Below are 23082 nucleotides of genomic sequence, written 5' to 3'. Positions count from 1 at the left end.
GTTGAACTTTTACTTTTTTATGTTTTTCCTTATACTTTTGAATTTTACCTTCTTAATCTTGCATGACGAAATTCAATTTTCCAGACATGCAGGAAGGGAGCAAAGTCACCCAGGGACAGAATCTAATGTAAATAGTTGCATCACAGCAGTTTGTAAAAAAAAAAAAAAAAAAAAAAAAAAAAAAGCAGATCAAACAGTCGAGTGTTGTTTAAAACATCTGCCTCTCTGACTGTAGTCAGACCGCAGTCATGATCTGGGCTGTCCTCGCTCTGGCTCTGTGTGGGGTTCTACCTACACTAACAGAGGTTGTCGACGACTTCAGATACTGTTCAGAGTTCTTCTACAAAAGAAGCCAACCTCAAGGTTTTGATCAAAATGCCCGTAAAATATGTCAAAAGTTTTATGATAGCTCGTACTTCTTTGCTTCGCTGTATTCTACTGCCCACAGGACCCCGCTCTACAGCGCCTACACCTTTAACTATGCGTGCAACAACCAGGAGGGACGGAAAACTGGGAACTGGTTCATTGAGCCGCAGGTAAACTGTTATTACTATCAGTTTATGGGAAACTTTGTTTGGTTTAAATCAGTGGCGGCTCCTGAAAAAAATCTCAGGGGGGGCAATTTTTATGATATCGACTAAAATGACCCATTTAATGAGTACATCAAACAACACAATTTTAATTTGTTGCTAGGTGATTAACTCATACAGTGATACCTCATGCCCACTAGATGGCAACACACAACAGAAAGCTTTCCTCTAGCTACATAAGTTACAGGTAGAAAGCGAAAGAAATTAGCATCCAGTAGCCTTTAAGCAAAAATGAATGTGTCCACTTACTCATTACTTAGGCTACATCAATCCAATGTTGTGTGGTGTAATCAAGCAACAATATAAAGCCGGCTGCATCATATAAATCAATATGCACAGCCTGTCAGCCACGACTTGCGCTGGAACCAACTCCGACAAAAAGTCCTGTTGTATGCTTTTGACTTCTCCTTCGTTGCCTGGGTTAGTTGAATTTCGGGCTTGTCAGGTCCCAACTCTTTAACTTGCAGTTTTTCTGCCATTGTCCTTCTGGCAAAAGGGTAGGTTAGAAGCGATCTAACCGAATTTGGGGGAGGCTGTGCCTCAACCGTTAACAATACCGCTGCCATCGTCTCTCTCTGACCTTATAGCTCACTTAGGCTACTGACTGAGGTAAAATTCTAGAACAGCAAATCTTCGCGCGTTTTCTGCAGGGGCGCAATTTTAAGCGCCCCCAAACCATTTAATTCAGCGACGCTGATAGGTCAAATATTTATTATTTTCCCCTGGCAACCATTTAATGATAGGCTATTTCGCTGCATATCAAGGGCGCTTTGACGAGCGCCCCAGAAGAAGAAAAACACCGTTTGTTGGTTGAACTTTAATGAGTCAGCTGGTGAAAATGTTAAAATACGCCTGGCTGTATATGGGCACACACATAGTAAAACTATCATTGATGAATTTTTTAAAAATATATATTTTTACTCCTCCAGATTTGGGGGGGCGGAGCCCGAGCGCCCCCTATGGGCCAGCCGCCACTGGTTTAAATTATCATTAGTAAGACTGTGCCTTCTCCTGTTAACAAGTGTATATTTTTGAGATATCCAGAAGATGAGCTGCAAATTGTTGGTTGCTTGAGTAATGCACTTTCTTTCAATGAACAAGCTTTGTTCATAAAGATGTACACGGAATAAATTTGATGGTAAAGTAAGTTATATTTAAGGAACTTTAGAAAAGATTTTGGAATAAACTTAAGTCTATTTCACTGATTTTGTTTTACACCGAGAAACAAAAACCATTAAATTATAATGAAATTCAGATATACAGAGTATATTTAAAAAAAAAAAAAGTGTTCATGTACTGTGTCCAATTCTTTGACCCGAGAATGTTAATAAATAATCTCTGCAAAAAGGTTACTGTAAAATTCAATTGATAACCTCTTTATAACAAAACCATGTTTGTTTTTATTATTAAATTATACACTGTAAAAAAATATTCCGTAGAAGAACGGAAAATGTCCTGGTAATTTTCTGCTAGTACATTTTCTGTTTTTTTTACGGATGTTTGACGGACTTTTCTGTAAATGATCAAACGGAAAATTCTGTAGATTTACAGTATACTCTCTGTACTATTTACGGACATTTCCTTCAGCTATAAAATGGAAAATTCCGTTTATTCACAGTATGTTTTCTGTATCATTAACTGGTATTTTCCGTCAATAGAAAAATTGAAATTTCTGTTTATATTACTATTTCCAAGCACTTCTTTTCACTGTAACTCATTAAATATAGTTCTTTATATCCTTAAACGTACATTTCTATGCAATTACAACCTACCATGTACTCAAAAATTCATAAATTAAAACTTAAATTAATTTGTGCTTCGTACACAACAACATTGGTACAATTAATGTTAAATATTCTTTTATTCTCCTTAACTCAAACACTATACTAAAATATAACGACAGCATCCATCTTGTCATAAAACGACTAAACAGCTGATACATGAACAAAATAACACAAGCTTTCAAATTTAAGCATTTTTATTTCCTTGAAATCAGGTTGCCCTCATGTAAATGTGTTTATTTACATTCATTCAAGTAGCTACCAAGTGTTTTCTTCAAACAGGACACCTGACAAACAGAAAATGTCATATTTAACGATATGTTCACATTTAATAATATCCAGAGTACCTTTTAGTTAGAATCACTGCCTTGTGGTAGTTTTGTGTCAGCCAAATGGTTAAGGTGTGGTTTACATCCATGTCTGTCTACAGTATACACATGTAGTCAGTTATAGCCAAACACCTTTGATTACTGAATTACATTCACTTCATTAATGAAGTGAATGTAATTCACATTTGTGTGAACATTTGTCTGAGATGAACTCTTTGGGCTCTTTACCTCACAATATAACATACTTGAGTCAAAATTTGTTGACTGTTTAAGTGGTGCTACATGAATAAATCTGAACAGATCTAAAGAAGATGTTCTTTGGGTTTATTCGAACAGGACGGATGGATAACCACAGGACTTTTCCCCATATGATAATTAAAACACAAAATAAATTAAGACAGATCACTGTTCCAAACTTAAAGATAAAAGTGTATTTACTGGACTTGTTTTGTCAGTGAGGAGCAAAGTACAATTAGAAGTGCTTGTTCTGATGAAAAGTTAAACTGTAAACAGCAGCGTAGTGAATAAGGATCTGTGTCCACGAATCCTCAGCAGTGACAACACTTAAACATCATAGTTCAAAATCCTTAATGCACACCTTTTTCTCCACTGTGTTCAAATGCTCTTAGCTGTTTAAGTAGAGGAAAAAGTCTGACATATTTCATGACCATTAAATGTTAGACAAGGCTCTGAAAACAAGGTTACGGTTACAAACAAAAACCTCTGCTTGTGCGCACACACCCTAAATCACAACAAATAAGACAATAGTAAGACAAATTACTACAAAATCTTGTTACCGTTCTTCATATACCAGTGTGACAAAGTCCTGAATGCAGCCTGCATGTTAGATTTGACCTGCTTCTTGTGATTTTATTACTGATGATTTTAATAATAGACTACAGTCTATTGCTCCACTGAAATTAAAAACATTAACATCTAAAATGAAGAAATGACAATATCAGAAGTTTAAAAAGAAATTACAGGAGAGCTGAGACAACAAAACCAATAATTCATCAGGACATTTTAAAGAACAACTCAAAATTTACAATAACTCAATTAAACGGGCAAGAACACTATATTTCTCAAACCTCATAACTGAAAATAAAAATAACCCAAAGTTTCTTTTCAAAACAATCACTCTTATAATAAATAAGAACAACAAGTCCTCTGTGCCACTATCTAATGCTGCATGCGAGGACTTTGCAGACCACTTCACGAATAAAGTCAGTGCTACAAGATCCAAGCTTTTATCATTACATGATGTTAATCTCAATGGATCACCAGCATTGCTCTTACCTGAGGAAACACTGGAGAGTTTTGTCCTGGTTGATGCAAAGATGCTTGGTCGAGTTTTTCCCCAAGTAAACCCAACAACCTGCCTTTTAGATCCCATTCCCACTTCCATCCATCCATCCATCCATCTTCATCCGCTTATCCGAGGTCGGGTCGCGGGGGTAGCAGCCTAAGCAAAGAGGTCCAGACCTCCCTCTCCCCAGCCACCTCCTCCAGCTTGTCCGGGGGAATACCAAGGCGTTCCCAGGCCAGCCGAGAGATATAATCTCTCCAGCGTGTCCTGGGTCTGCCCCGGGGCCTCCTCCCGGTGGGACATGCCTGGAACACCTCGCCCAGGAGGCGCCCAGGGGGCATCCTTGCCAGATGCCTAAACCACCTCAGCTGGCTCCTTTCGATGTGGAGCAGCAGCTGCTCTACTCTGAGCCCCTCCCGGATGGCCGAACTTCTCACCCTATCTCTAAGGGAGAGGCCAGCCACCCTTCGGAGGAAGCATTCCCACTTCATTTTAAAAAAAACATTTTATGGTTTCTTTTAGTCTGAGCTTTTAAATATAGTCAGTTACTCTCTTCAGATGGGTGTCTTCCATGCTGCCTGTAAAATGGCTGGGGTGAAGCCCCTTCTGAAGAAGAGTAATTTAGATACAAATGTTCTTGATAACCTGTATCCAACTTACCGTTTTTAAGTAAAATTATTGAGAAAATTGTTTTTATTCAACTGCAAGATTTTTTAAATTAGCAAAAGATTTTTAAAAAAAATTCAATCTGGTTTTAGGACAAAACCACAGCCCTGAGACGGCCCTTTTAAAGATTTTTAATGACTTAAGAAGTAACTTTGATAGACAGAAACTTTCTGTCCTGGTGCTACTGGATCTTAATGCTGCTTTTGATACAGTATACATCACCAGATTTTATTAGACAGACTCAGGAGTCTGGTGGGCCTCTCAGGAAATGTCGTTAGGACAGGTTTTTATCATCTCAAATATTGCCAGAATCTGCCCTTTCCTCTCTCTTACCAGCACAGAGGTGCTGATGCATGCCTGTATTTTCAGCTGGTTAGAATACTGTAATGCCCTGCTCTCTGGTTTACCCCAAAAATCTATTTGTAATCTTCAATTACTCCAAAACTCTGCGGCAAGAGTTCGGACAAGGACCAGGGGGTGGGAACACATTACACCGGTTTTAAAATTGCTGCATTGGCTCCCTGTGAATTTTAGTATTGATTTTAAGGTTGGCTTATTAGTTTTTAAATGTTCAAATGGTCTTGGGCCTTCTTACCTTAGTGATCTACTTTTAAAGTATGAGCCCTTGTGGACCCTGAGGTCCTCTGGCTTTTCAGATGTTCCCCAGGGTGAGGAACATGACTTACGGTAGGGCCTCGTTCCACCATTACGGTCCTCACCTGTGGAATAGTGATGGGTCGTTCGCGAACGAAATGGCTCTTAGAGCCGGATCTTTGACGTGAACGACGCGAGCCGGCTCCTTATCGCGAGCCGTCACGTGTTTTTTTTTTTTTTTCTTTCTCTCACCCTCGCTCGCACTTTTTTTTCCGCTTCACTCTGCACGCAAGCCTTGTGCTTTACGCTGGGCAGAGGGGGGAGGGGCGGTAGTTACACTCAGTAGCACACGAACAGAGCCAGAAGGAGAGAGAGAGAAAGAGAGCCAGGGACAACAACGTAACATTAGAAAGGTATAGTAATCATCCACAACTATTTTCAGTTGCAGATGATAAAGGATTCAGAAAGTTTATTCACGCAGGCCCATATGACAGAGAATATGCATGTTCTTTTTGTTTTCATATTATAATTTATATTTAATTGTGTTGTGGTTTGCAGTGTTTTGTGTTGTTTTCACTTTAAATTTGTAAAAGGAAAAAAGCTGAAAATTTAAATAGTTAAAAGTTGAAATGTGAATAGTTGATTTTTGTATTATATGATTTATTTATTTATTACATTTTATGTGGAGTGAATAAATAAAAGTATATTTACGGTGGCCCCTAGAGACAAAGCACATACAAACTTCAAATCACGTACGAACTCTGAAGTATGTACAAACTCCAAAACACGTAAAAACACGTACAAACTCCAAAACATGTAAAAACTCCAAAACACGTAAAAACTCAGAAGCACATAAAAACTCAAAACACGTACAAAAGACAACAGAAGTGCTCCAGGATGCTGGGCGCAGTGTTGAGCTTTTGTTATCTTGTGGCTACACAAGCCAGCAAGTACCAACGACCGGATTTGGTGTGTGGTAGTAACAGGTAAATGAACTTTTTTTTAAATGATTTGAATATATATGAGTGCCTGTGTATAAATACACAAACAATACACACGTGCTTTCAATTGTGTAATTTAAGTGATCTAGTAGCTCTGCTTTGGAAGTTCAGTTCATACTAGAAATGTGTTTTGGAATTTGTACGTGTTTTGTCTCTAGGGCCCACCGCATATATTTATATATAAACATACATAAATAAAACCACTTTTTTTTTACGTTAGTAATTCCTTTTGTGCATAATTTTATATTATTGTTATTAATAAATTAATTAAAGCAACAAAACAACCTGAAGAGCCGGTTCGGAGCCGAAAGAGCCGGCTCTTTTTAGTGAGCCGAACCGAAAGAGCCGGATCTCTAAAAAGAGCCGGAAATCCCATCACTACTGTGGAACAGCCTGCCGGAGAGCCTCAGGGCTGCAGAGACCGTAGAGGTTTTTAAGGGGGGGTTAAAGACCCACCTTTTTAATATGGTTTTTAGATTATCTTACCAGGATATTTATTCATTTATTTGGTTTTATTCCAGTTAACTCTGCTTTTAAATGATTTTAACTGGTTATTTATTCTTTTATTCATTTTAAGTCCTGTGTTTCCCCATGGGGGTTCATCATGCCAGGGTTTAGCTGGCTTGGTCTGTTCTTATTGCCGCAGTGCTTGCCCTCACTGGCAAGCACTCAATGGCTGTGAGGCGGACCCTGGGCTGCCCTGGTCTGGGTGGGTGCTGTGGTGATGCCCCGGTGACTGAGCTGGCACCTGGTATGAATGAGTCCCCAATATACTGTTTCCTCACAGCAGAGGCAGGGTGAGTTTTTCACTTTTAACAATCGCCGTACTGTTTTTATTATCTTGTTCATTGTGTTTGGGATCGGGATGTGTGTGTATGTGAATGGGACGGGGGTGGAGGGTGGACCGGGAGGATTGAGGGGCTTATCATCATGTTTTTATGTATTTTATCTTGTTTATGTTTGAATTTATTTTAAATTGTAAAAAATAAAGTTTGAATTGAATTGAACTCATCTGTGCATTTGCCTTTCCTTCAGCTCTCAAAGCACGAGAATCCTGACTATTCAACCGTGGCTTACATGAAAAGCTACACTGCAAGAGAGTCACAAAATATCAAAGCCAAACAAGCTGTTGATGATGACTACTCGCACACTGGCTATGACCGAGGTCACCTGAACCCAAACAGCTACCAGTGTGGTCGAGGGCGCACCGCCACCTTCACCCTCACCAACAGTGCCCCCATGGATGCCTGCTTCAACCGGGTCCACTGGAAAGAATGGGAGGATGCAGTGATTCAAATTTTAAAAGACCAAGACCCAGCAGGTACAGCTTACCTGGTGACAGGGACTGCTTACCAGGTGACAGGGACTGTACCCTCAGCACGCAACAGAATACCAAGGTGGGGGATTTTTGATGATCCATCTGAAAGGGACTACAACAGGGTGACAGTCCCCACACATATCTGGACAGCAGTGTGTTACGATCATCCAGATGATGAAGAGGAGTCCTTCTCTTTTGGTTACATAGGACTAAATAAACCTGATGGCATTATCAAAGTCGAATCAGTTCAAGAGCTGACAGGCCGCCTGTCTGGCCTCTACGCCAGCAACAACTTAAACATTTTTGCTGATAACTGCTCTTTTCCAAATAGCAAAAAGCTTAAATCGGAGAAACTGGCGAAGATGCTACTTAACACAGTTCAGCTGCCGATGGAAAACCGACTCAGCATGTCTCCAGATGTCAGGAAGGTTCTTCGCACCGCCTTGAGCCACTCCGATGATGAGGGACAGTTGTATCCTACAAAAAGAGTCAGGATCACAGACATCAAAGTAGACTTCATTTACAACTCCGTACAAACATGGATGACAGGAATGAAGGACATGAAATTTGCCAGTGGACTTTCTTGCTTGCCTGATACTCCCTTCTATGGGAGTGTCGTCGCAGCTCATCCCCCAGCCGTGAGGGATGAGCTGCGACGCAAAAGACAAACATCCCAGGAGCTCGTCTGCAGACTTATACCAGAGGTCCTAGATGACTGCTCAACCTCCTGCCTGTACATAGATCAAGTTAAAGACTACTGTTGCTCCACCGGAGACATAACTGTACGATGCTCGCCAACATACTCAGACATAACGGTAGAAGGACAGAGATGTAACAGTGACCACACCTGTGGTCATCATGGGTGGGATTACTACTGGTGCAACACTGCGAACAGCTGGAATTACTGCAGCCCCCCACTGCCACTCGGAAAAACAAGTAAAGGGTTATACTGCAATTCCAAACGTAACTGTGCTCATTATGGTTCTCGAAACATGTGGTGTGACATTGGTGACAGCTGGGATTACTGTACCAGATAATTTCTACACCTGACGACATTCACTTACAGTCAGATACCATGTTACCGTGTTGGCCATCAGCATCTGAAGGCCAACCCAATTTGAATTCAGTCATTTAACCTTGAAAATCATGATTGCAAGCAGGCTTATATAAAAATGCCAGATGTGTGAGAGCAAAACTCTTCAACAATCAATGTAAACTCTATGTTGAAATAAAAAGGAAATGAAGAAATGAATGAAAGAAAGCTGTTGTTTATGTTTTAATAAAACATGCACAAAGTTTGATAAATAGATTCATTGAGACAAAAAAAAGAACATCACTGGATGTATAACCTTCAATGGTTAAATAGAGAAAATATGCTTACCTGGAGTCAAAAGATCATTTCAATCTCAAACAAGTCCTTATCAACAAATGACGGTGGGAAAACAGAATGGATGAAATGAAAGGAGTAGGACAGGAGGAAACTTTTTTCCCACAACGTCATTTTCAAATCCTTTTTTCACCTAAGGTTATTAGTGAACACCGATCTGTGTGGGATAAATTTTACTTTGGTTGCAAGGAAAAAAAGTTCACTGGCCAGTTTGGCAGGCAATTAATAATAGTTTGTTATGTCCCATATAATAGTCATCAGGCATATTGCTTCAGTTATATGAAGGTCTGAAAACGCCCCATGAACATATTCTATTCATTGGTTGGTTGCTTTGGCGTAATAATCTCAGTGAAGAGGCAGAGAAATCTCAAATTTTTCTGAGATTTTCTTTCAGAAACTTTGATCCAGTTTAAGTATTTAAGCAGGTTAGAGTTTGGGTGAGTTTAAACTCAGATTTAGATGTCTTTAAAAATACAGTTTTGCAGAAGTTTTCAAGTTGTCGACAAAAATAACAAACAGAAAATTAGTTGATCATTTTGTTTTTGATTAGTCATTAAGTGTTGAAATATTCAAGCAATTTTTTCAGCATAGTCAGAAACTAAATGAAAGTAAATTGGTCATTTTATAAGCATACCTTAAGGGGTGTTCAGATTGACTCAATTGCATTCCATTGCACTGCTTCCTCCTGTCCATTATTCACAACCTCGTTGTGAATAATTAAGAAACATTAGCAGCTTCTGTTGTCATGGAAACACTGTGCCACATGACTCTCACACTGCAACCACGGACAGAAACCCGACAAAACTCCCACCGTGCTTTCACCACACACACTACACTGTAAGGGAACATAATGGAATGGCAGAACACATCAATGTGAATGACCTTCACTGATGAATGTGCAGGCTGCCAGCGATTACTACTCCCTCTATCCCACGACCTCATCGCTGGCTTTCCTGCATGTATGGACCACAGTGAGATATGTCATCACTGCCACTTGACTAGATACAGAAGAAACTGGAAATTGGACTGAGAGAAGCGTCTCCGTGGGAATCGCCCAAATTGGCTCTTTTAAGAGTCACTAGAAACCAATAAGAGCTTGTTCTGCCATGTATGAGGTTCACAAAAAACTTTTGTACTTGATTTTTTAAATATATTAAATGAACCAAAACAAACATGTATGAAAAAATTACAAAAATATGATATTCACAAATATGTTTTTACTTTGAATGTATGTAACATTTAAATTGAGAACACACCATAAGAGTACAAATAACTAATAAATATTTACAAATTGAGAATGAATATAACAATAACAGTCATCAAATATTTTTAAAAATTACAAATATTTATAAAAATTGATAATCATGTATACGTCACAGAACCTATTCCATCATCTTTTACAAGATTCAACTGAAAAAAAAAAGAACAGCTATCGTCTGCTGGAATAATAGGGTTAGGGTTTTGAACTGAAACTGCCTCTTCTAAAGAAGAGACAGTAGTGCACGGTCCATCCTATGTTTTGCTGCAGGGCTCTATGATTTACTTTACTTAGTTTTTGTTAAGATATTCTAACTTAATTTATCTTTAGTTTCATCTGAGTTTAGTTTTAGTTTGGTTTTCCTTAGTTTAGTTTTAGTTTAGTTACATACCTTCTTTACTTTACTCGTCCTTCTAATTGGTATTATAATTTGCTTTACTTAGTTTTTAGTGTTGCATTCTACATGCACCTTCTTTGGCTACGCGTTTCAACATATCTGTGTCTTCATCAGGCCCCAGTGCATGTCCCCTCTGTGTCTCTTTATCTTTGTTTCTTACTCCTTGTCTTTGTTTATTCAAGGTCTTAGTTTCTTGACTCTTTGTCTTTCTTTCTCTCTCCCAGTGTTTTCCCTTTATGCAACATTTAATTTTGATAGGCGCCCCCTTTGTACTTTCCGTAGTTCCTTGTTGAGTTTCTAATTTGTACTGTTCTTAGTTTAATTGTTGCCGGTCTTATATTTAGTTTTAGATGCGAATGAAAACCCTATCAGCTCCTGGCATTGGCAGCAGGTGTCTCTCATTAGGTGCGGGACAAAAAGAGACGCTGCCTGTGTCAGTGAAGCTCCGTGTCAGCGACAGGTAAAGTGTTCTTCTGTTCGGTTCTGCAGTTTTGAAGGAGAGGGGAACTGGGCCTGTCCTGCACAGGCTTCCCTAGAATCAGGCACAGCTCAGGGGGTAACGGAGGCCCGCATCTCCCCAGAATCAGACACGGCTCAGAGGGTAACGGAGGCCCGCGTCCCCCCCAGAGTCAAGCACGGCTCAGGAAGTAATGGCAGCCTAGGTCCCCCCAGAATCAGACATGGCTCCGGGGGTAACAGAGGCCATAGTACAGTGCTACCCAGTGTTGGTTCTAGGGAGATTGGAGCTGTCGGTGGAAGACGCAGGACAAGCTGCAGCCAGGGCGGACCTACCCCGAGTCAGAGCATCAAACCTCGAGGAAAGGTGGAAACATTTTCCCCGATCCATGGGTAAGCATGAGATTGTTATAGTCGCTCCTTTATGATTCTTGTTGCTTCAGGTGATAATGCTTTTCTTTTCTGGTCGTTCTTACAGATAAACACCTGGCTGACTACAAAGTGTTCCTGAGCGGAATTAATCCAACCAAGTTTAAAAAATATGCTGTACGCCCGAGGGTGTAAACTGTGAAGCGGTTCCTGTCCTTCATGGGGCATCCAGCCTGTCAGACACATGACTGGCTCTTCCTTGACGATGTTCAACGAATATACAGGTAAATTATCATCGGCTGATGTGGATGTCAGCAAATGTGCTTTGCTGTGAGATTTCACTGATGTCAGCTGACTTTCATTCCAGGTGGGCATCAGACTTGACTGAGAGGTCCTTCAAGGTCTCCACAATCGTGTCCTATTCAAAACGAGTAAAACACTTTGTCACATACCAGTGATGGAATGTATCTCAGTACATTTACTGAAGCACAGTTTTAATGTACTTTACTGTGTCTTTACTGACACGTTTCTACTACTTTTTACTTAGATGCTGTTATACTGTTCTTTTATCCTGTCTTCCTTTTCTCACCCCAACCGGTCGCAGCAGATGGCCCCGCCTCTCCCTGAGCCTGATTCTGCTGGAGATTTCTTCCTGTTAAAGGGGAGTTTTTCCTTCCCAATGTCGCCAAAGTGCTTCCTCGTTGGGTGTCATATGAATGCTGGGTTTTCTCTGTAGGGTCCATCTTACCACATAAAGCACCTTCAAGCAACTGCTGTTGTGATTTGGCGCTGTATAAATAAAATTAAATTGAAAATACTATTTTTAATGTACTTTGTACTCCATACCATTATTTAAAATTTTTAGCTACTTCTTCTTCTTCTTATTAAGTATTATTATATTTAACCCTGCCCATATAAGTAATGGAAAACACCTCCAGCTGAAACAATAAAGTGACACAATAACCGATCAGTAATTCTGATCCTCTAATATGATGAATGTGATTCAGCAGACTGAGTACTTTTACTTTAGGTACTTCATTTATATTCTGATGGTAAAACTTCTGGTTTTGAGGCTTTTACTTAAGAAAATAATTGAACAACAGGAACAGATCCACCACCATCTGCTGGATGAGGGGCATGCACTGAAAGTCCTGCCAGTTTTCTTCCTCTTATTTATTACTGAAAAATTCAGATTTCCTTTGAGAAACTTGTTCTTGTTCCCTCTAAAACATCTTGTGTGAAGAAGAAAATTGTGTTAAATTACCTCAAAATATATTTCAAAACAGTATGGTGTGTTATTCCAGAGCAGGATTCAGAGGAAAGGAACTCAGTGTGTCAACTGTCTGACCGAGCACACGACGCTGTGGAGGAGAAACTCTGCAGGAGAAGCCGTCTGCAACGCCTGCGGACTCTACTACAGACTACACCGGGTACTACAAAGTAAAATACTGCTCTGGCCACATGCTTTACTTCCTCTAGTAAGAGTAAAACAGCAAAGAAGGTGTTCCTTGTACTTTGAGGCTGAGTCTTTGTTAAATGTTTGCAGGTGAATCGCCCGCTGGCCTTGAAGAAAGATGGAATCCAAACCAGAAAACGGAAAGTGGTCACTAAGAATAAGAGGAAAACTGACCAATCAGAGACTAAGCTGCCTAAGGGGGTCCAGCCCAGTGATGTCACAGCAGCTGACAGCAGCGTTGTCGGGTTTTAGGTGACCTGATGCTGCAGGTAAAACGATCTGCAGCAGTTTAGGTTTTATTGTCAGAATTCAGTCACAGATAAACTGTAATGCAAGAAACGTGCATGTTTAGATTCTCAGGATCTCATTACCTCTGATCTCTCTCTGTTTTTGAACCTTCATAAATCCACCAGAGGAAAACATCAGCTCAGGACCTTCTTCTTCATTATCAGAACAATCGAGTGAATAAATAAATCCATGAACCTCTGCAGACAGGAGCTGCTCGCACAACCTTGAAGAGAAATTTGTGAGGGTAAAGTTTTTCAGACGTGTCTGCTGTTGTTGCTTCCTGTGTGCCGTCCTCTGTGATCACCTGTGTTTTTAGATTTTTGTTGGCTGTATTTACTGTGGACCTTGTCTCCAGCCCAATAAATGACTCACTTTTTGTTATTTAACACATCTTATTTTGCCTCCTACATTTTGGGTCCCCACTCCTCCACTCCCCCCTCCTTCTGACAGCAGCATTTATCGACAGCTACCAGGACGAACTCATCACTCATGTGATCCAATGCATAAACATTAACAGCCTGGGTTTAGTTTCAGCTGCCTCACACACGTAAAACTCAACGTTTTAGAAATGGCTTTAAATCCAGGACCCGTTCCAGAAAACAGGTTTGAAAAAACTCAGTTTAACATAAAGTCTGATCAGTTATTGATTAATTATTAATATCTGATTCATCCTTACGTGGGGAAACTCTGAGTTTTGGGATTTTACATTAAGCAGTCAATATGTGCTTGAAGTGCAGACTTTCAGCTTTAATGTAATAATAAAAAATAATAATGTTCCCTCTACATTTCTTGACAAATGAATGGTAAATGGTCTGTATTTGTATAGCGCTTTACTAGTCCCTAAGGACCCCAAAGCGCTTTACACATCCAGTCACCCACCCATTCACACACAGATTCACGGCAAGCTACATTGTAGCCACAGCCACCCTGGGGCGCACTGACAGAGGCGAGGCTGCCGGACACTGGCGCCACCGGGCCCTCTGACCACCACCAGTAGGCAACGGGTGAAGTGTCTTGCCCAAGGACACAACGACCGAGATATATATATTACTGTATATATTACTATACTATATTACTATTATATCTATCTATCTATCTATCTATCTATCTATCTATATATATACATATATATATATATATATATATATATATATATATATATATATATATATATATATATATATATATATCCTGTGTGCAAGGTACCGTACCCACACACTGCTCCCTGGGCGCCCAATGGCTGCCCACTGCTTCACAGAGTGAATGGGTTAAATGCAGAGAGGAATTTCCCCACGGGGATCAATAAAGTACACTGTCTTCTTTCTTCTTCTTTATTTTGCCTGTTTGTATCTGGTAGTCCCACTGGATTTTTGCTCGCTTAAGAATTGTTGTTTCGCCTTCAATCTGGATTCCATTTATAATATCCACAAAGCAGAACTAAAAAGTACTATATTTGTATGTTTTCTGTATATTAATGAATGGAATAAATGTAATCTGAAGTATTATTCAGTTTGTTCATGCCGGCACAGCAATGTAGTGGATGGCATAGTTAGAACTTAAACAGAAAATACTTGTCAGATTAAACATAATCATGCATAATATCAATCAGTGATAAAAATATAATCCAGTTTGTCGAAATACCAAAAAGCTCAAGCTCCAAATGAATCACTCATTCTTCTTTTTTAACTGCCTGAGCTTTTTTAAATTACATAAGAAACTCTAACATGACCGTGAGTGACCTCTGGGTGCTGATGTCACTGTTCAGGTCAGTTATTTTATTGCCCCTTATTGGAAACAGACAGACTCTGAAACAATCATCCACAAAGAACAATATAAAAAGAGTAAAACCAACGCACAACAACCACAAAAATGTTAAATCACTAATACACCAAGTCATTAGACACAGTAAAGATCGTCGCCTGCAGCAGGAGCAAGCAGAGAGCCTGTTTAGTGTAAACACGGCTGACTTTGTTTTTGCTTTGCACTTTATTTAATTTTATTTTTTACGGTCGTCTGCTTTTGATTCACTCTGAAGCGTGCTGTTTCTGCTCCGTGTGTCTTCATGTGCTGGATTAGCAAAGCCAACAGGAAGCCACCAAAGCAAAGTGTCTGATCACCTTCATCAATGAGAGATTTCATTTTTTGATTTTCCATCAAATCTGCTAGAAACACGCTTTGACTTGCTGATTATTGAATGTAAACTGATGGAAGAAATCTCAGTCTTTCCATGTAAAGTTACATTTAAATAAACACAAAGTTACGAATACTTTAGGGGTCACTGAATGTCACGGAGGCCCCCAAAGTCCCGCAGGTTTAATGGGACTTATCACCCAAACTCCACAGTGAGATGTCAGCAGTGCTAACAGAGGCCTCAGCCTGTCACAGAGCATCATATGCTATTATCAGACAATAATACACCATACTCCCACCCTGGCCCCCACCCACTCAGAGCCTCCTGCTGGCTGCTTGCTGAGGGCCGAAATTGTGCAACGCAGGAGGCTTCTGGTTTTCCGGAGCCAGAAAAAAAGGCTAAGAGAGGAAAAGGGAGATAAAGAGAGGGCGGTTGGTGGTCTGAGGCCGGCCAAAGATGCCTTACCTCCCTCCACCACCTTGAATGTGTGTGTCTGTTTGTGTGTGTGTGAGGGGTCCAGGCAATAACAGTACGGATGAACGTCATGAAACATCAGAAACCACAGCAAACCCACACTTTTTTTACAGATGTTCACAGAGGCATCCGTTAGCCGTTAGTGCTGGTTACACACACACACACACACACACACACACACACACACACACACACACACACACACACACACACAGTAAACGGCTGGGGAGTGAACAGCTGCAGCAGATGTTGACATCTTGTTCTCTCGGCAGCCAGAAAACACTCAGAGAGTGGACTGCCACACTCAGAGGTCCTCCAGGACATGAAGTCTGAGTTTGTCCTGAAGGTGGCGACAGAGGGAGGGGTCACCAGGTCACCACAGTTGGTAGGTTACACAGGCTGTGCGTATTGTGACGAGATCCCAGAAAACTAAATGTAAAAAACAAAGAGTGTGTGCGACACAGGAGTTTGGCATTTGAAGCACATATTTTATTTGAATGAGCTTCTTGGTAATGAAAGGAGCCTCTCAGTCTGGTTCAAGTCTCATTTGGCTTTCAGTGGGGATGCATCGATCAGCTGTGAAGCTCACGTGAGAAAAGCCTTTCTTACATTCATGTTCCACCAGCCAGTAAAAGTTTTCTTGTCTGCGTCGTAGCTGCATTTCATTTTCACAACCTACACGGATATTTTTGGCAGTTTCTCATGTTCCACAAACATCTGAGTGGCTTGTGATTTGTAGGTTTCCACTGTGGAGAATTGCTGCGTACATGCAGCAAAAGACAGCGACATGTTAAACTGCAGGAGGCCCGTGATGATCTTTACTGCTTTCTTCACAGTCATTCAATAAGATCCAGACTTTAGTGACAGGTCTGTCTTGCAGTGATGATTTTTGGAAACTAGAGCATCTAGAGGGGGATAAAATCGCTGTGCAGTAAATCATAAGGAGGGATACCTGGTCACTCTACCTTGGTCCGAGTTGTCCACTTACTGACTCATCCTCATCCGCGAGTCGCGACCCTGAATTGGTTAAGCAAAAGAGGATGGATGCATGGATGGATTCTACCTTCAGCAGTTTATTTTTAATGTGTCTTAATTATTTACAGATATTTTCTAACTTATTTATAACTGATCTCTGTCCTCTATAGTGAGGATTTTCTGATTATTCTGCTTTGATAATAAGATGCAAGCACAGGGCGGGACAGGGCCACCTTCATAGACTTTTGACCTGCGCATGATTGTTAATGTCTTGCCAGTGAGTTTTGCAGGATATGAGCAAAGTTTTTCTACTTGCTTGTAAAAAATCACCCTAACTTTGTTTTCTTAGAAGAGATGATGAAACAATAAATAGTTTTAAAGGTTTTTGTGGATATCTTGTTGACTCCATTTACATATAGGGCATTTTCACATACTTCCCTGCAGAGGTATGTGCCGCCTGCCTAGACCTCTTGCCCCTCCTTTGACCCCGCCCCCATGTAAAACTTTCTAGATCTGCCACTGAATTTGATTTAAAACAGAAAAGAGCAGGACGCATTGATGCAGTTGAAGTTACAGTGAAGGGCGCCCCCTGGTGACTGCTATGGTCTCTGCACCTTTCCCGTTAGTTTTCTCTTTGAGGTTGTCCTTATTAAATCCACAGGATGTTCTCTGGATGTTTTCAGGTCGAGTGACTGTGAAAGCGCCTGAAGTCACTGAGCCCATCTGAGCGTTTCACACCTCAGAATCGACAACAAGACGAAGTCATCCTCTTTTCATCTTCGGCTTCATGATTTTTCTCCTGTAACTTCTTCCCTTTCTAATAGTGAAATGTTCCCGCGCCCCTGGTGAAAGCGCATGCTCAGTCAATTGCCTCAGTTCTCTTTCTGCTTGACTTTATCACTAATTTACTAAATGACTGATTTCTTCCAGGACTGCGCCTGCTTTGTGGCTGTGAAGAGCGCTTTATTGATGATGCCTTCAATGTATAATCGTAAACATTCTTCTCTGCGACATAGGTCACATCCACACTGAGATTTACATTATTATTATTATTTATTTATTTTTTTAAAGTTGGTGAACCTTTAAAAATAACAAGTGTAAACACTGATCAGTCCATAGATCCATACAGAGCATTTAACAGCAGGACACTGGTGGGTTTCTTGACATTCACTTATATTTCTGAGAGATTAAGCTTAAGACTGACTCAGCTGTCACAAAACCATTCATTGTTTCACAGCCATAACTCTGTCCTAGATGACTCCCTAGTGTTTCCTTGTTTTCTCTTCCCAGTGTTCCCAGTGCCATCATATTTACATTCCTCAGCCTGCATGCTTTGCGCCACCTTCCGCCATGTTAACTGTGTGTAGTACAGCACCACTTGCATAAAGTTGGGACCTTGCGCTAAAGAGAACACAAGGATCTCTCATAAACCCAACTTTAATTTATAACAGAACATGGAAATGTTAAAAGAACAAAACAAAACATGCAATCAGATCAAAACATCTGAAATCGTACCACTTTAAGAAAAACACGAGTTCATTTAGAATGAAAGCATGTTAAAGTTAAAATGAACTGAGGTTCACAAATCTGCAAAAAACTGTGTTTCAGAATAATGCTCCTCAACATAAAATATCTCATCATCTGCAGTACATAACATCATCACACGACAATCTGAAGAAATCTCTGAAAAAGGCTGAAAATGAATATTGGGCCTACAGGTTGTCTTAACCATGCCCACATGCCTAAATGCATTAAGTAACTGCCATTAGGCATTACGCAAATCAGCGTTAACAGGCAGTTAAATGGGTGTGCATTTTTTTTTTTTGCTGAGCACAACTGCATGTAAATGAAGTCACTGCTTGAGCTGGCAGTGTATGAGAGCTGATATTATTATGTCTTTGTTGTGCAGCAGAAATAGCAAGATTTGATTAGTAATAATGACAGCTCTTTTTTTTACTTATTATGTTTGATTATTTATATGAAATATTTAAAACAGAAACATTGTCTTTTTATTTTATTCTTTATTCAGACTAAGGGAGTGCTCTTTGTCAAAGGCCAGTTGTACTTTTCTGTGCTCAGCGCTGAAGTTAAACCCCAACCACCTGAGAGAGCTGGACCTGAGTAGAAACGGCCTGCAGGATTCAGATATGATTCAGCTGGTGAATCTTGTGAATAATTCAAATTACAGACTGGAGAATCTGTGGTAAGTAGGAAGTTACATTGAGTCAATGCTGCTTTTAGCACTACTGTATAAAACACAGTTGGTATCGGAGCAAAGATCGAGTGTTTCCTATAAACCCTCACTGGCTGCTTTTCTCAGTAAAGCGGCAGCTGTTAACAGTCATCATTTTTTGAGAGGACGAGATTAGACTGAAGCTTGCGAGGGCTACACTGTGTTAACGCGTTAGCGCCGTGCAACCCTGGCATGGGCCGAACGGGAATTTGCTGTGTTAAGGCGTTAACGTCGTATTAACGAGAATAACGCTGACAGCACTAGTAAAGACCCTAGAAAACCCCAAAAATCAGATGACCCCCTATGAGCAAACACTTCAGTGACAGTGGGAATAAAAAAACTCCCCTTTAAAAGGAAGAAATCTCTGGCAGAACCAAGTTCAAGGAGGGTAGGCCTTCTGCTGCGACCGGTTGAGAGTTAGTGGAGGAAGACAGGACAAAAACACACCGTGGAAAGGAGCCATAGAGCATAACTGATGATTAAATGCAGATTGGTGCATACGCACATAGTGAGTGAAGGTGAAACACTGGACCTATTGCAGAATAACTAACAGAGGATTCAGGGTCACCTGATCCAGCCCTAACTATATGCTTTTATCAAAAAGAAACGTTTTAAGCCTAATCTTAAAAGTAGAGATAGTGTTTGTCTCCCGAATCCAAACTGGGAGCTGGTTCCACAGAAGAGGGGCCTGAAAGCTGAAGGCTCTGGCTCCGATTTTATTTTTAAAGGTGTTAGCAAGCACAAGTAAACCAGCAGCTCGAGAGCAAAGTGCTCTATTGGGAAGATACGGTACAATGAGGTCTTTAAGATAAGGTGGGGTCTGATTATTCAAGATCAGTTTTTAAGGAGAAATATGGTCTGTCTTTCTTCTGCCGATCAGCACTCTTGCTGAAGTATTTTGGATTAACTGAAGGCTTTTCGGAATTTTCAGCATCACTCTGAGACAGGATATTTATATTTTGAGAGATGTTGTGCAATTGAAAGAAAGTAATCCTACAAATTTGTTTATGTGCATTGAAGGATATAAAGTCGATTCCTCACAGTGTTGCTGGAGGCCGAGGTAATGCCATCCAGAGTAAGAGTCCGGTTAGATACCATATTTCTAAGATTTTCAGGGCCGAATTCAATAACCTCAGTTTTATCTGAATCTAAATTTAGAAGCAGGAAATTAAACTTCATCCAGGTCTTTATGTCTTTAAGACATTCCTGCAGTTTAACTAATTGGTTTGTGTTATCTGGCTTCATGGACAGATAGAGTTGGCTGTCATCTACATAGCTGTGAAATTGTATGCTATGTCTTCTAATAATACTGCTTAACCCAGGGGTCGGCAACCTGCGGCTCCGGTCCCGCATGCGGCTCCGTGTGGTTTGGGAAAATAAATTAGAAGTATTTAACTGAAGTGTATTTTATTTATATTAGTTCTTTTTTAACTTGTAGTTCTAAATTGGAAGATTATTGTGATATTGAAATATAAAAATATAATTATATTCTATTATTTTTTCATCGCTCAAAATAAGCGTCACACTGGCGGAAGCCGGTGTACCCGCCGAAACGCCGTGCATTTATCGAGACTTTCAACCCCAGGTAGCCCAATTATGGATCTTCGTATCCACATTATGTCAGCAGCTCCACTGTGAACTATGTTAAAAACAAACACCGCTCACGCCTCACAGATGACAGCTTACAGTCCTGCGTAAAGATGAAAGTACAGCCCCGATTTGCAGACGCTGTGCGCAGAGGTTCAGGAGCAGAAGTCCCATTGTAAACATACCACGGCAGACCCGACGATGTTTCCATGAACGTGCTTTTCAGCATCTCTTTATTGACCACTTTTCACACACGGTTGCTGTACGCATACTGCAGACCACGCCCCGCCACACACATTAACCAGGTAAAATACATATTTAGGCAGAATTTTGCAAATATCTATTTTTATTTTTATTTTTTCAGCAGCATAAGTGCTTTTTTTCCCCAGTTATTTTTTAAAAGTCAGGTCAAGGCTCCAAAAGCCCAATGGTGATATAAGGGTGGCGGCTCACAACAGTTTTTGTTTGCTACATGGATAATTTTAATTCAGCTGGGTGTCTTTCCTTTTGTTATATTTCTTTAAGAGTTCAAAATGTGTTAGTTACATAAATAAAATGTAATTTTCTCTGTAGCACTTCATGGATTTCATAAGCAACACACCTTAGTTGTTCACACAAAGCATAAGGGTAAAAAACAATATATACAGAGTTATCTTCATTTTAGATGTCAAAAAGTATTTGAGGCTCCCAGTGTTTTCTTTTGCGTGGAAACCAGGTCCAAATGGCTCTTTGGGTGTTAAAGGTTGCAGACCCCTGGCTTAAGGGAAGCATGTATAATGCAATGTATAACAGACTCCATTTACATGAACAAATTGGAGTCTGTTAGATAGATATGATTCAAACCACTGCAGCGCAGTACCTGTAATACCTACAGCGTGCTCTAATCACGGTAATAAATCATGGTCAACAGTATCGAACACTTCACTGAGGTCTAGCAGGACAAGCACAGAGATGAGTCCACTGTCAGAGGCCATGAGAAGATCATTTGTAACCTTCACTAAAGCTGTTTCTGTGCTGTGATGAGCTCTGAAACCTGACTGAAACTCTTATAATAAGTCATTCCTCTGCAGATGATCTGTTAGCTGTTTGACAACTACTCTTTGAAGCTCCTGGCCTCCAGAGCTGTAACCATATTTGTTACAAGTATCATCATTACTAAAGGAGGCTGAGAAGTAGCTAAAATTCTGACACAGTGAGCAAGAGTTCAGGAGGAAGAGGTGAAGAGGCCCTCTGTTCATTTCTAAAGCAAGTAAAGAAGTGTTGGAGCCAAGACATTTGAAGAGATATAGATATGGATATAGATACATGGGTCTTTTTGACCAGATAGTTGTACAATCAAATTAGATTTTTTCTCTCTTTTCTTTAAAGTCAGTCAGACAGAAGCCTGCAAACTCCTTTCCCTTATTTCAGAGAATCATCCTTACACTTAGTCACTGTTCGTTTTTACACGCAGAGCCTGATATGCAGTAATCATATTTTTTTTATGACTCTTGTAAACTCTAATTCATGACCTCTGTTATTTCTTCTCTCTACAGCCCCCACGAATTGTCGGTAACAGTTGTCTGCTGAGCTATGACGAGCTCTGCCCTGATGATCTGGAGAGTTTTAAACAGCAGCAGGAATTTGTGCATTAGCATGCCCTGACTCGGCCATGAAGTTAGAAGAAAAACTTCAACCAGCAGTGACTTCTAGAGGAATCAAAAGAAGTACAAATGACTGTTTCAGTGTGAACTGCCCTTAGAAGTGCAGACTCAATAAGAATTATTCGCAGACATTATGCAAACACATATATGTGCTTAAACTGTGCATATGAGTGTTTCTCCTGCTAATCTGGGATTCTGTTCTCTTTTCCTGAGCTTGCTTGTAATGAGCAGGCATATTTAGAACTACGACAGACTATGTGTCTATACAAAAGATGAACTGTCTTAGAAAGTATACTTAATATTTATCTGTTCAAAATGTATTTAAATTAGAGTCCACCCTTACTGGAAGTTAGTTACACTCATTTCTCGATGATGTCCTGGTTATAGATGATGGACTGGTGGGTCCTTGTTTGGACCTGCTTACTTCTTTTCTTCTGGTTTGCTATGCTTTAACACTTTTAAATGTCAAACTTTTCTTTTAAACTTGAGCCGCAGCCTTTGTCTTAGAGAATAAAACATTCATCTGTGTAAGCAATATAATATATATACTGTAAGTCAGTGAATCCTGATGAATATACCATCATCCCTGTGTTTTATAACCCTGATAGAGTATAAAAAATCATACCAGCACTGCTCCTCTGATTACTTCTTATGGTGACACAAGGTTTATAGTCATTTAGACGGCACTCAAATCAGTGTAAACTAGAGTAGGCTTTGATTTTCTGTAATTTTTCTGTGTTAGAGCGCCACACTGTGGCATAATTGAGAACTGCAGTTAATGTTTACACAGTAACTTGCTTGATTGTTAAAGACTGCTTGCATGCACAGTTTCATTACTGTCAG

General features: G+C 40.1%; 1 protein-coding gene across 1 annotated transcript; it reads left to right on the top strand.

Annotated features, from left to right (window-relative positions):
• Positions 1-225: 225 nt before the first annotated feature.
• Positions 226-8814, top strand: LOC120728020 (endonuclease domain-containing 1 protein-like). Its single transcript, XM_040022682.1, has 2 exons — positions 226-536; positions 7303-8814. Exons 1-2 carry the CDS (start codon positions 249-251, stop codon positions 8620-8622), a joined length of 1608 nt encoding a protein of 535 aa, XP_039878616.1. The 5' UTR covers positions 226-248; the 3' UTR covers positions 8623-8814.
• Positions 8815-23082: the final 14268 nt, after the last annotated feature.

The sequence above is a fragment of the Simochromis diagramma genome, unplaced genomic scaffold, assembly GCF_900408965.1.
Source record: "Simochromis diagramma unplaced genomic scaffold, fSimDia1.1 OVJJ01000308.1, whole genome shotgun sequence".
In the NCBI taxonomy this organism is placed as follows: domain Eukaryota; kingdom Metazoa; phylum Chordata; class Actinopteri; order Cichliformes; family Cichlidae; genus Simochromis; species Simochromis diagramma.
This window is presented reverse-complemented; position numbering and strand designations above follow the sequence as displayed.

What these genes read in the sequence shown, in the direction of transcription:
- LOC120728020 (XM_040022682.1), top strand. Translation starts at nt 249, where the DNA reads ATGATCTGGGCTGTCCTCGCTCTGGCTCTGTGTGGGGTTCTACCTACA. An exon ending in ACTGGTTCATTGAGCCGCAG is followed by an intron (nt 537 to 7,302) that starts GTAAACTGTTAT and finishes CCTTTCCTTCAG; the next exon opens with CTCTCAAAGCACGAGAATCC.